At 41.6% G+C, this 14,021-nt stretch overlaps 1 protein-coding gene across 7 annotated transcripts in view; it reads right to left on the reverse strand.

Annotated features, from left to right (window-relative positions):
- The window catches only part of SYNJ1 (synaptojanin 1), a 64,695-nt gene extending 56,972 nt beyond the window's left edge, over positions 1-7,723 (reverse strand). For 2 of the 7 annotated variants that reach the window (XM_065676819.1, XM_065676818.1), the window contains exon 1: positions 6,081-7,547. In XM_065676819.1, the coding sequence (XP_065532891.1) occupies positions 6,081-6,204 (124 nt within the window). In that variant the 5' untranslated portion in view covers positions 6,205-7,547. The other 5 variants (XM_065676816.1, XM_065676814.1, XM_065676815.1 and 2 more) reach the window with 5 other exon arrangements.
- Between the last annotated feature and the right edge of the window lie 6,298 nt (positions 7,724-14,021).

The raw sequence follows: 14,021 nt of genomic DNA on the forward strand, positions 1-14,021 counted from the left end.
TTAGACTTTCTACAGTTATGTCCCCTTCTTGGTGGGATCACGAGCTGCTACAACAAAACATTAGAAGTTAGTGGCTACAATTCCCAGCTAGAATACGGGACACTGAACTGAGAACAAAGACACCCTCCTGAAATTATGTGCAGTGCCTCTGGAAACTCATTTTCACTTCACATTTGCTTTTCACCATTATTCACTTCACAAAGACATTAATATGTTACCATAATCAACACATATACTCTAAGACTATAAGGAGGAACCCCCAAATAACAAATCATCTCTACCCAGCAATGAAAAACCCCAGACATGTCTAGATGTTAGCACTTATATTCAAATACTATACACCAGAAAACAAACAAAACCATTATTTTTTGGAACAGCAAGTTAAAAAAAAAATACATAACTGTAACAGATGAGCAAATAAAAGGCTTGCTTGCTTTAACTCTGTTCTTCAATACTATGCAAATTTACTTCACAAAATGTGTCATTTCAACTAGCACCACTGACAAGGGGGAAAAATCCAAACTGAGAAATAAAAGTGTGAAAACAAAGCTGACCTATAGAACAGCCTACAAGCACTCCTTTCCATCTGATTTGGGATGACTCAATTACATGTCCTCCATTGAAAATAAAACTTCATAGCACAAATAATCTCCAAAGATTTTCTTCTAATACCAAATGTTTTGATTAAAATACACTTATTTGACATGAAAGCCAACTACTGCAATTTTCGCCTGTACAAAATGCCATTTTTTATTTGACTAGAGGCTAGCATGCAAAATGCTACCAAATTACTTAAATGTAGAAATGCTAATTATTTTTTTCCTAAGTTACATCTGAGAAGTCCAAAACCAGACAAACTAAGTGTCTTAACAGACATTTAATTAGCAAGACCTATCATTCATTGGATGTCCAGTAGGGCAAACCTAAGAGTTTTACAATCATGTCTGCTACCACAGAAATGAAAAATTACTGAACTGGAAAGGGAACATCCATAAAAAGAATTATTTGTTGTCAGTGAAATCCCATGTTAAAATCATGCAAAGGGGTGTGGTAAACATACAGAATAGTCTTCACTCTTTCTGTAAAGCTAGTCTACTTTAAGATGAAAAAAGCCTTCAGATTCTGTCATAACTTCTTAGTATTTCCAGAACTGTGAATCAAATTCTTGCAGATCCATCACGTCATTCAAAGAGGTCACAGTCCTCCCAGGCAAGAGTTACTGCCTCCACCAACCTCCTACGAAGATTCTTACTGTACTTCTTGTATGTTTCAGTGTGTTCTAGGCTAGCATACACAGTCTTAGTTAAACTGTGATTTTGTTGAAATGCATGTCTGGAAAGCTATGAGCAGATCGTCTTTCCAGTAGATTTGAAAGGACAGTGAATCCTAGCAGAATCCTAGGAAAAGCACCTGCTGACAGGAAGACAGTTACAGCCTCCTTCACCGGCACAGCTGCCCTTGGCACCCACCATAGCTGTTGCTTCCCTGCAGCTTAAGTGTTTTAAGACATTATTTAATAGGAAGGCATAGTCCAGAAGATGACATTTAGTAAAAACAGTAATAAAGACAGGAAGGTGAAATTGCTGTCAACTTTTGCACTGTAGTCCCTTCAAATTGGCCTCAAATTAATACAGTACTACATCAAAATACACTCAACAACTATTTCTACCTCAGCCCATATTTGATCTTTCCTGTCTAACATAGAGACACTCTTTTCAGAGGATACATTATTGATTGAAGAATTTTAATTCTTATTATTGCACCCTTATATATGTATATATAACAGGACAGTATTTATATTAAGCTTCTGTTATAGGATACCATTGTGAAAAGCAGAATGTAGTGAATTACTTGGAAATACTCTCCTTCCCTAGTTAAGGGGATGTGGATCCACTCAAAACTCTGCATAAACATTATCAGGGGTGTGGGCAGAATCACTCAGTCACAGCTTATTACTGGTGACAGCAAACACCAAAGAAAAAAACCCTCTGTTTGCAAGAATACAGAATATAGTGTGTACATATAGATATATATATCTCCTTAATAATGTATATATAGCAAGTGCACATCAAATGTATCCATTAGCATGTTTCTCTTCAGGTGTCTAAGTTTCATCAAGCACCCTATCAACTTAAAATGTTTCGTAGAAGTATTATATGCCATCTGCTCCTGTAGATAGATAATAGCATATCTGCTTCCCCTCTTCAAGAATGCAATGTGGAAGGATTTTCTTTTTAAAAATAAGTGGAATGTGGATGGGTAGTGGAGTAGCATTGCTAAGAATGAATACGAGTACCAGGATGCCTGCTGCACACAGATTATTATTACAGCTATTTATCTAGCTCTAGAGACAGCTCAGGGCGGGCATAGTGCCTCTTCTTGTTCACACCTGCCCTCTTTTCAGCGTTACCATAAGATTCAGGTCAAAAGATGTGCACGAAGCTCCTGCTCTCTCCACTCAGGGCTCAGTATTTTCCCAGATGACAGAACATTCTCCTTTACTCATCGCATGCGACAGGAGTAAAGACAGCTTCCTACTTGCTTCATTATGAGTCACAGAGAGGAAAAGGGAGAGACATCACCTCCTGCTCAGTCAATTAAACGTTTACAGGTAAGGTACCTCATTAAGGAGTCCTATTTCAAAGAATAAATATACTGTCTATTCTGTATGTCAAATAAGAAAAAATACATGTATGCCATCCTCCCACTGCATTCTATACAAATCAGCAGTAAAGCTGATGACATTTAAAAACTAAGTGCTCTTAGAAGGCCCTGAGGGGCAAGCTCGGCAAGATCCTCTCAGACTTCAGTAACTTGGGCTAATCCAATACTAGGACTGAGTCAAGAGAAGAGGTATCAAACGTATAAAGGCAAGGAAAGTGTTTCTCAGATGGTCTGGTCACACTAGCATTAGCTAATCCACATTACAAGCAGCACAAAGAAAACTTCCAGCAGGAATATGGCTTGGACTGCTTCCACATTAAGGCTGAGTGGTTATGCCAACAACCACCTCTGTGAACTACCCCTCCGACCCTCTTCCTTTCTGGGAATAACAGATTCAGTACATGCACAACATGCACTGAAAATCACACGACATTTGAGTTGTGTAGCATTTCATACAGAGGCCTAACTAAATCCTCTGAATCATCCTGCAATGCTTCATTGCATGTAAAGGGGATGAAGGTTAATACCGTTATCCTTCCCTCAGCAAAATGACAGATGTACTTACTCCAAGATGACATTTAAAGCATCAGTAAGCTTTCATTCCTTTCTTTTAGCCTCTTTCAAATACGAATTTCTATACATGGATACTCCAGAAGATGCAGATCACTAAGGCACTCAGAACTGAGCCACATGAATCACTTTTAATGATAAAGTATATTTCACTAGGTTCTGCCTATATTACACAAGGTAAGAACTCTGATAGGGTAATAAGGCTGAACACCTTATTTTATCTTCAGTACTGATGAAAATATTTGGAAAGTGTCTAACAGTTTGAGATCAGGATTGTCAATTTTTGTAGAATACAAAGCATTAGCAAAAAAAAAAAAAGTTTTTAACAGTTTAAAGAGACATTGCTATGGATTTAAATTGACATTTATTTGATCTGACCATTTTTCTATCTATTCACTCGGATTTTACAAATATCTGGGAAATCTTCCCCTAGGGTTATACTTGCATTAACTTCAGCTTATATTTGTACCAATATCCGGAATTTTGTAAGACTACAGACTAGAATCTTCTGATTGTTTTCTGTGGCATGATTACAGGGGTGGACAAGCACTTTACAAATCTTCCCCAAGCACTCATAATTGCAATCCTTTAACCATGTATTAAAAAGAACAGGAGAAGCAAACAGCAAGCAGAAAAAGAGGAAAAATAATTCCAAGCTATGGGACTCTAGTGCTTTTTGTGCTGTCAGTTCAAGGGTATGATTGTGATCTTTCAATCATTAACAAAAAAATCATGTTTCAGTACCTACTGCGTTTAGGTGCAAAGAGGAAATCAAAGCAAAATGCCACAGCTAAATATGCATTGGGAAAATACACACATTTACCAGACAGAAAAGGAGTAAGCAGTTTACTGGTTAAGCTTACTGAAAACAATATTCAGAGGACCTACTTCTAGCTAACTATGAATGTTTACTGTATTGTAACCTACTAATTAGAATACCAAGGAGAACTCTTTACAGACTAACATGCTATTACTAAGTACAGAACCAAAGAGGAGAGAGGCTTTCAAACTTTGTTTCGGGTCTACTTCCTCTGTTTGGTAACAACATGAGGCATAGAAGAGGGCAAGAACTTTGATATGTTTTTTAATTTTCAGAGAAGTTTATCCAGATGCCTGCAGTGCATCACAGCAGAAATAGTGACCTACTGTCCTTTCTGAGCATAACTTTCAGGAGTGAATTTTTTTTAATGTATTCTCCTGAAGTAGCTTCAGTGTATTCAGCACTTACTAAATACACGCTAAAATAAAGTTTTTCACAAATCTTTAAAGCATTTTTCCCCATTTTATGGATTTCACTAAACCTGTTCACTAGCTTTATGACTGGGCAGTTACTACAAACCCAACCCACACTACATAATGCCTTTTAAATACTGATGGCAAAGTCAATGAAATTACTTACATACATAGAAAGAAGAAACTGTATCAGAAAAAAATATCATCTAAAAAAACAGGAGAAAAGCACTCATTGTTTTTCAATAGGATCATCACTGAATTCCAGCTATAATGTCAACTATGCTGGCATGCCCCACTGTTAGGCCTCTAGCAGTTACTGGCAGCTTGTTCTAATCACACATTGAAGATACAGATTACACTGCATGCTAGACAGCGCTTGTTCATACAGCCTGTCCAGTACAGATGATTCTGTGGCCCAACATGAAGTACCTTACAGAGGGACAGCCAGGTGCCACAGAGACCATGCCACTGCCAAGGAGCAAACACACAGAGGAGAGTTAATTGCAAATGCTGAAGAAAGGAAACATATCTCAAGTCCCCCTTTTCTTTAGAAATCCCATTTCTAACTCTGAGTCTTGTCAGAGAACACACTCCCCATTCAGCCTACACTACAGTCTCAAAGACAGAGAGAGCATCCTCTTGAAAGGTAGGGGTTTCGGTCCACTCAGACTCCATGCAGTGAATCAAATATCTGATTTTCTGATTGGGTGCTCAGAATAGCTAAGCCAGAAAACCACAAACAGGCACCAGAATGAATTAATCAAAAAGCTATTGACCTTAGGAAAAAAAAAGGAAATACTTCTACAGTATGAAAGCTTTCTATAAAAGAGTCAAAACCAAGCTCATTAACCCTGTGCAACTAGGTGCTCAGACTTTCTGAAGAATATAAATCAAACTACATTTTTAAACCCTATCTATAGGCTCCATGATCTCTTCTGCACTTCTCATTTTAGTGTCCTCCAATTATGACTTAAAAAAAAAAAAAAAGGAGGAAGGGGGCAAAAAGGATTTAAGGGAAGCATTTAATGTATTTATAACTAAAAACATGTAAAAATAATTTTGCAATGCAAGACACCTTGCTCAAAATATTACTCATTTTATTACAAGACAAATCAATACAGAGTCTCCAGATAGGTTAAAAATACAGGGACAAAATAAAACTAAAAATTAAAAAACCATCAAAAATCATGAGACAAAATGAGACAAAAAAAACCCAAATTAAGATGATATACCATTTAAGAATAGAGATCTTTTTATTATAAAATACAACACAGAGAATTAGCTTTTCAATGAGTTACCAGGTACGAAAATAGAAAAGGTTGTTCAGAACCAAAGAAATAAGCAGATACTGTTGGAAGCAATTAGAAGAAAATTTAGTATACATGAAAATATACATGCATGATGAAATGAAATTAAAAGTGTAAAATTTTCTCTTAACAGATGGAGATACGAAAACATCTTTTTTATTTTTCCCCTTATTTAAATCAGAAGCGTCTCCACTAGCAAATAAGAAAATGGAATAGTTGCTTCTTTATACACCATAAATAAACAGCTTACACAATGTCAAGTCTGCCAACTTTTTACATGGTAGTTATCAAAACATATCGACTTACAGAGGACAGCCACAGCTCCGGATTCAAACATGAGACATTCTTCTCTGTTTCTGGCTTCCACTATCACACTGAATGGAAGTGGATCCAGCTTGTGATAGATGCGGTATCCTTTACTGAAAGCCATTTTGCCTTTACCAGAGGCAGTCCTGTCCAACACAAGATGATGTTAGTGAAACCTTCCTCTACTTCCAGATACCTTCTGTAAAGCAGGTCTGACTTGCATCCTTTCCTAGAGATTTCATATGTTTAACAAAAATAAGCAAACAATTACAACTGAAAAAAAAAAAAAAAAAATACTTGCTTGCTCTTTCTACCTCATGAGACTTATTTTATTTCATGTTCCAAAACAAACACAGGGACTATCTAAAGACAACACGGCAATGTTTTGAAATCACAATTACCCAGAGAAACATCTTTCAAGATCAAGGATTTATTTAAAAGCTTCAGAGACAATAAGAACTTATTTCACAACACTTACTAAAGAGGATTTCTTCCTAGGAAAAAAAAAAAAAAAAAGGAAAAAAGAATGAAAATAATGTTTGCTGGCTACTACAAATATGTAAGAGTGGCAAATATCTTAATCATAAACTAATGCCAAATGCAGAGGACCAGAAGCCTGAGCAGGCTTCAATTTTTAGATCTATTTTACTGATTCTGACCTTGTAGCAAAGGACAGTATACCTTCCACACTAAAGCTGCTAAGACGTTTTAAAAGATCATACAAAACCGTTAACCTATTTTGGCTTTCTTTCTAAAAACGAAACCAGGTTTTTGTTTGGATTTAAACCCTCCCCTGCAGTGGCTGATGACTGAAACATTGCAGTGTTGTGCTCGTGAAACTGCCTGTAAGCCCCAGAGGTAAGATCTTCCTCTAAAACAATTAAAAAACCCGCAAGCAATAAGGAACTGTAAACAAACGCGTGAGTAGCCGAATTTTCAGGGTTTAAGCTTAGGAAACATACATCGAGAGAAGATTCTTCTTGAAAAGCCCGAGCAGGGGGTTCTGCCCTCTCCCTTCCTTTCAGCTCAGTCTGTAACCTCCAGGGCGGTCGCGGACTTTACGCCGCCGGTCCGAAACACGCTGGCCCCCGCCCTCCAGCGCAGCCCCTTGCAGGCGCAGCCCCGCCGTGAGGGGGTAGCACCGCCGGGCCGGCTCTTCACCCTAACCCCCCCTCCTTCGCTGGGCAGGAGGAAAGGGGCCGCCACACAGCCGCGAGTCTCCCACCGCCCTACTGAGGGGCAGCGTCGCAGCCGGCACCGGGCCAGCAGACCCCCGCCCCACTACCACCTGCCGCCCAGGGCAAGCGCGCACCGCCGGCCGCAGCAGCCCGGTGCCGCCAGCACCCGCGACGCTAACGGAGCCTCCTCCATCTTGTCTGGCGCCACCGGCGCCCCCGCGGCCCGAGCCCCGCAACGGCGACAGCCGGGCCGCCGTACACCGACAGGCGCCGCCGCGCGTCCGCCACCCCGCCGGTCCTCAGCCTCCCCTCACCCCCTCTCAGCCGCCGCGGTACCAGCGCCTCCCTCACCGGCCGCGCCACCTGCCGCCGACGGCCGCCCGCTCCGCCCCGTGCCGTGCCGCGGCAGCCGGCGAGCACTCACTTCCGCTCCGGACCCGCCGTCCCTTCCGCATTGCGCCTCCCGCCACCGGAAGTCGGTAGAGGGCGTGCGGAGGTGGTGGCGCCGGCGGCGCCAGGCGTTGTTGGGGACGGGGTAGGGGTGCGAGTCGGACGTGCGGGCGGCTGTTGAGCGGTTGCTGTGAGGGGGGTGCTGGCCCGCGGGAGCGGCGGCCTCGGCCTGGTTCAGGCTTTGGCAGACCCGGCTCCCCGGGAGCGGCATCCCTCGTGTAGGTCCTGTGCGGGGCACGTTGAAGCGGAGCACTGCGCCTTGGGTAATCCCTGCTGCCAGGGTGGAGCTCGGAGTGAGAAACCCTGACCCCTCACGGAAGGGCAGGAAGAGCACCCTCAGGAGAGCCTGCCCTTTTGCGCAGCCTCATGGCAGTGGTAGTTTGACAGCTTCAGAGTTGGTAAATGTGCTACGGATGCTCGGCCAGGCTCTGTTAGAGCAGTCCCAGCTGTGTATTTATTACAGGTGCAGCAGGGGCAGCACACTTGGGGTTGGGCTCACAAGGAGTAATGCGAACTGAAGCCCTCACTGTGCAGAATGTGCAGTGGGCATAGAACCCATGTGTGCAGGTGCTCACTGAGCGCCTCGGGTCAGGTGGGTGCACTGAGTCATGGCTAGCGCCTGCCTCTGCTTAACGGGCTTCCGAAGTTTTAGGGACAGACCGTCAGCATCTCTTTGGAAATTTCCATTCGGCCAGTGCAGGCTGCAAGTGGAGGAGGAGTACAGCTTCACAGGAGCTTTACTGCGTCGTGTTGGTGATACCTTACAGCCTGCTGAGGAGACAACGGAAGGCAGATTTGAGAGCTACATACTAAAGTCAAGGGAGAAGTGGCTCTTGCTTCACTTCAGATAGTGCTGGGGCCAGGATGGCAGCTGGAGTGGAGGGCTGAAGTAGAAGAAACAAAATCTGAAATACTGTGGAGAGACTCTTCACTGAGGCTATAATTGGAACAAAGAATATGCATGAGGACAAGTGTGAGAAGTATAGCTACCTCCTGAGGCAAGAGCTGGGCTGCCTTTGATTTCAGGTTGTAGCATTTCTTCCCACTACTTTCTCCTCTGAGATCAATACCCATTGCAAAGGGTAAAAATTAAAACCAAAAAAGACCTTTTCTGTTTCTCATAAAATTTATATTGAAGCACAGAAAGTTATGTTTGATATATATTCCCTGAATAGCTCTGGTCTCTTCTAAAGAAACAGTAGCTTGTATACATAATCTTTTGATATTTAAATATGGTCTTATCCCACCTAGCTACCATAGGCTAAGTACCAACTGAAGGGAATACACTGATGGGAGAGAACACAGAGCAAATCTTTGTGAGGTAAAATACAATGTAAGTGATCTTTATAGACTTTAACTGGCCAATTTCCTATATGCATTATGATGACTCCCATGAAAATGTTCTATAGATAAATAAAGGTATGATATTTAAAAACACTATTTAAGTTTCATGGGGTTCGAAATTACTAGAACGGATAATTCCTAACAGTTTATTACAGCCTATGCTATTTCTTACTTGCTCATGGTAGATGCTCACATGTAAATGAACTACCTTTAGCACAGCATCAAGAAGAAACTCATGAAACTTTACTCTTGAGAATGTAAAAATAAAAGAATGACAACGTGGATGCTGTGGAAGCAAAGCAAGTGTGGTCTGCTTGTATCGATGCTTTAGTGATCTAAAGTGATCTTTAGTGATCTTTATCACTAACAGGGACAGCAATTTAAAGGTTGTTTTACAAGACACACCCAAGGCTAAAATTATGATACATACTTGTAGTCAAAAATAAATGATGTGTAAGTTTTTTCACGTTTTTTTTCAGCAGATAAAATACATTAAGGTGCCATATGTGACTTTTATTATGAAATATATTTTGGCTCCAGGTAATTTTTTGTTTCCTGGTAGCTTATCATTATTATGCAGTTGAAAATGGACTACTCCGTTATTTGTTAGTGACTTTCAAAATGTCAGAGAAGTGCATCATTTGAAAATATAATAATGGAATCACAGAATTGTTTGGGTTGGAAGGGACCTGAAAGCTTATCTAGTTCCAATCCCCTGCCATGGGCGTTGGACCAGGTTGCTCAAAGCCACATCCAACCTGACCTTGAACACTGCCAAGGATGGGGCAGCAACAGCTTCTCTGGGCAACCTGTGCCAGTGTCTTACCACCACTCACAATAAAGAATTTCTTCCTAATGTCTAATCTCAATCTACCCTCTTTCAGTTTAAAGCCATTCCCCCTTATCCTGTCCCTACCTGCCCTTGTAAAAAGTCCCTCTCCAGCTTCCATGTAGGCCCCCTTAAGGTACTGGAAGACTGGTATAAGGTCTCCCTAGAGCCTTCTCCAGGCTGAACAAGTCCAACTCTCTCAGCCTTTCTTCACAGGAGGTGTGATCCAGCCTTCCCAAATAACAGGCCCTCCTCTGGACTGTGTCTTCTCTGTGGGGACCCCAGAGCTGAACACAGTATTCCAGGTGAGGTGTCATGGAGTGAATCAGACAGGGAGAATCACCTCCCTCCACCTCCTGGCCACGGTTCTTTGTTACACAGCCCCAGATACAACAGGCTATCTGGGCTGCAAGCACACATTGCAGGCTCATGTCCAAGTCTTCATTCACCAGTATCAGTTTACATCAGCTGAGAATGTAAAAAATGTATTGCTATCAAATAGTGGGAGCTTTGAGAAAGCTATTATTAACTTCAGAAAATGCTGCTGGTTAGAAGGTAATGGAAAATGGGAGTATTTGATTCTAATAAATGGTCAATGTCATACACTGCGTAACAGCATATTACAAACAAAGCTTATTTTTTCTTCAACTTTGTGTAATGAAAACAACTGCCAACTGAATTTCAGAATCTCGCCAATCTTAAATATATGGAAATGTTGAGACATACTTCTGTAACTGGAGCTCAGGGAGCAGGGTAGAGGTAGAGAAGTTGGGAATGAAGGAGTGAAGTTTAGCCTGGGATAAAGGGGTGGGAAGGAAAGGTGTGTTAATTGTTTCTTGACACCCAGATCTATTTTTATTTCCAGTAAGTTAATGCCCTAAATCAAGTCTGTTTCCCATGATGTTAATTGTTAAGTGATCTCCCCATTTTCATTTTGATCCATGGGCTTTTTCATCCTCTTTTCTCACACTGTGCTGTTGAGGAGGGGAGTGAGAGAGCATCTGGGTGGGCATCTGGCTGCCGCCTACTTCACTGGGCTTCTGAGCAGAGCCTGTTTAAGACATCCTGCTGAATGTTTTCTGTTAGCTAGGTATCACAAAAGTCTTAAGACGGTAAACAGACAGTACTCAGGAACTTGCATGAAATCTAGAGCATAAAATTTGCGCTTAAGCATGTAAGAAAAATACTACACCAAATCTTGGAGATGTGTGCTGTGTTCTTGGAGACCTGTGCTTTGCTCCAGGTCTCTGCTCTGTGGAAAGATTTAACTATGCACATAAAGCATGAAACTAATGTAAGTGGAGTCAGTGGGGCAGTTCATGTATTTAAACAAAACCACATGCTTAAGTCATCATTTGGAGCAGAGCTTTAAATTGCAGATCCTTATTTATAAGGTTGGTCTGCCTGCAGTTATTTTATCCCCATTCATTTATTTCTGCATATTTAGGGCAAGAGTTTTACTTATGTACAGAAATCAAGTACTCTTGGACAACCCATCCTGTATTATTTCACAGTGCAGACAGACTAATTCAACTAACAATTGTAGGGCCACCAAAGCTTTATGTTTGGAGTACCACACGCAGGACAATACCACTCAACTCTGATCCATCAGAGCTGGTTGTGTGCAAGTTCCTCAAAAAACCACATCCGTGCTCCTTCCTTGCAGCAACCGCTTTTGAAGCCTCCTCAGAGTTCTGTTTTCCATACATGCCACTGCTAACTCCTGTGGGAATGCTTTGCTTCTGCCTTCACAAGTAAAGCTGACTGGACGGGTCACAGATGGTGGTGTTTCCTTGCGGAGCACTAATCACAGGACATTTAATTTTCACTAGGCAACTAATAAAACTAAGGTGACAGGGGTACTGCTTTTAAGAACCACCATGCGTAAGACGACAGGTCAGCCTGTTAAACCTCACCAAGTTACACTACCAATGCTGTATACGCTACAGCAAAACTGCAGGCGCCTATCTCCTCCCTCAGTGGATATATATTTAGGGTTCTTTCCAAAAAAAAAAGCATTTTTTGAAGAGTAAATTGGAGAGAACTGAAAGCAGAACCACTGATTAGCAAACTTTTGCAGAAAATGAGATGTATGCAAAAGGAGGAGAAAGAGGAATCATGCATCTCCCTGAATCTGCACAATTTTCCCTTCAACTTCTCCATTTCAGATTTCATTTTGTTTTCCTTTATAGCAAAGGACAAGGTTTTCCCATTGCTTCTAGCAACCTTTAGGGAAAAGGTAATTCTGTAATAACTGTAGTAATACATAACTCTATAATAAAATAATTGTAATAATTAACAGTAATACTTCTGTAATAATTATCCTGTACATAAAAATGTCAATGGCTGGCAGTTTCATATGCAACTTTGCTGTACATCTTCCCTTTTCTGAAGCAATGCTAACTACGAAAAGGGTTATTAGACTTTCTCAAGAGTCCCTGAAGAGTTCTGAGCAGAAATAAGATTGCCATGTCACTTAATGTGTTAGTATCTTCTCACGTGGGGTTTCATCATCATCTAGGGCATTGGTCTCTTAACATGTTATAATCATTTGTTAATTTTGATAGTGAACAGTGAGATACACATGGCAAACCAGGAGAATAACGTTAAAGCAGTTGTCCTCAGATTATGCCTCAATCAAGCAGCTACCTCACATTGTTTAAAGAACATTACCCAAAGCATGACCAATTTGCTGCTAGCATTTAATTTTCATCAGTAAGTGAGATACAGGTGAAGAGATAGAAGTGCAAGTGGTTACTTTGTTTATAAATAAAACCGGGTAACATTATTTACATAACACCTTTATGTGCCTGCACAATTTTAACTATACATGGGAAGAGCACTGCGTGGCCCAAAATGAGAAGTTACTTATCACCCACAAGTATACCTTGCTGCAACTTTCTTCATGTTGCTGTTCTCCAAATATGACATTATGTGGGTATAGGAAGATGCCCATGCCTCAGGCATGAGCTGCTTAAACACCAGAGCCATACAGTGTCATTGTAGAAGGGGGAGGACAGGCTCAGTGTAATATGAATAACCGGTCTTCTGCAGCAGTTAATTAGGCAAATGACTACAGGCTATCTTGAAAAAAGATTCTCTGTAGCTATAATTTGTAAGGAGGTTACAAGGAAAATACTCTTCATTCCCTCCCCTGCAGTCCTAGTTACAATCCAAATTGGAGCAAAATACCTGTATTTTTAATAAGAAATACATAGAGCTTTGCTGCTCTGCTAGTCTGGACCCCCATTAGTAGTGTGCGTATCTACTGAAATAGCAAATGCAGTTGAAAACCTGCACCTACATCTTATAGTTAGCTATCTGCATCAAAAAGAGCGTGACCAGCAGGTTGAAGGAGGTGATCCTGCCCCTCTACTCTTGTGAGACCTAACCTGGAGTATTGTGTGCAGTTCTGGTGTCCTCAACATCAAAAGGACATGGAACTGCTGGAACAAGTCCAGAGGAGGGCCACGAGGATGATCAGGGGACTGGAGCACCTCCCGTATGAAGATAGGCTGAGGAAGTTGGGGCTGTTCAGCCTGGAGAAGAGAAGGCTGCGTGGAGACCTCATAGCAGCCTTCCAGTATCTGAAGGGGGCCTATAAAGGATGCTGGGGAGGGACTCTTCATTAGGGACTGTAGTGATAAGACAAGAGGTAACGGGTTAAAACTTAAACAGGGGAAGTTTAGATTGGATATAAGGAGGAAACTCTTTCCTGTTAGGGTGACGAGGCACTGGAATGGGTTGCCCAGGGAAGTTGTGAATGCCCCATCCCTGGCAGTGTTCAAGGCCGGGTTGGACAGAGCCTTGGGTGCCGTGGTTTAGTGTGAGGTGTCCCTGTCCATGGCAGGGGGGTTGGAACCGAATGATCTTAAGGTCCTTTCCAGTCCTAACTATTCTATGATTCTATGGTTCTATGATTCTATATACTATTAGAAGAAAATCAAAGTTTGAGATGATGGCCAATGGCTCAAACCTGGACAACAGTCAGAGAAAGAGCAGAAGAAATACTCATTACAAGCCTTCTTCCCAAAGAGGCAATACAGAGTGAATAAACATGATTTCCAGTCCAAAGCTATTTATAGACTGGTTAGGGTTGCTTTTGTTCACTCCAAAACCCCACCAAGGGCAACTTTTCTC

The sequence above is a fragment of the Lathamus discolor genome, chromosome 4 (assembly GCF_037157495.1).
Source record: "Lathamus discolor isolate bLatDis1 chromosome 4, bLatDis1.hap1, whole genome shotgun sequence".
Taxonomy (NCBI): Eukaryota; Metazoa; Chordata; class Aves; order Psittaciformes; family Psittacidae; genus Lathamus; species Lathamus discolor.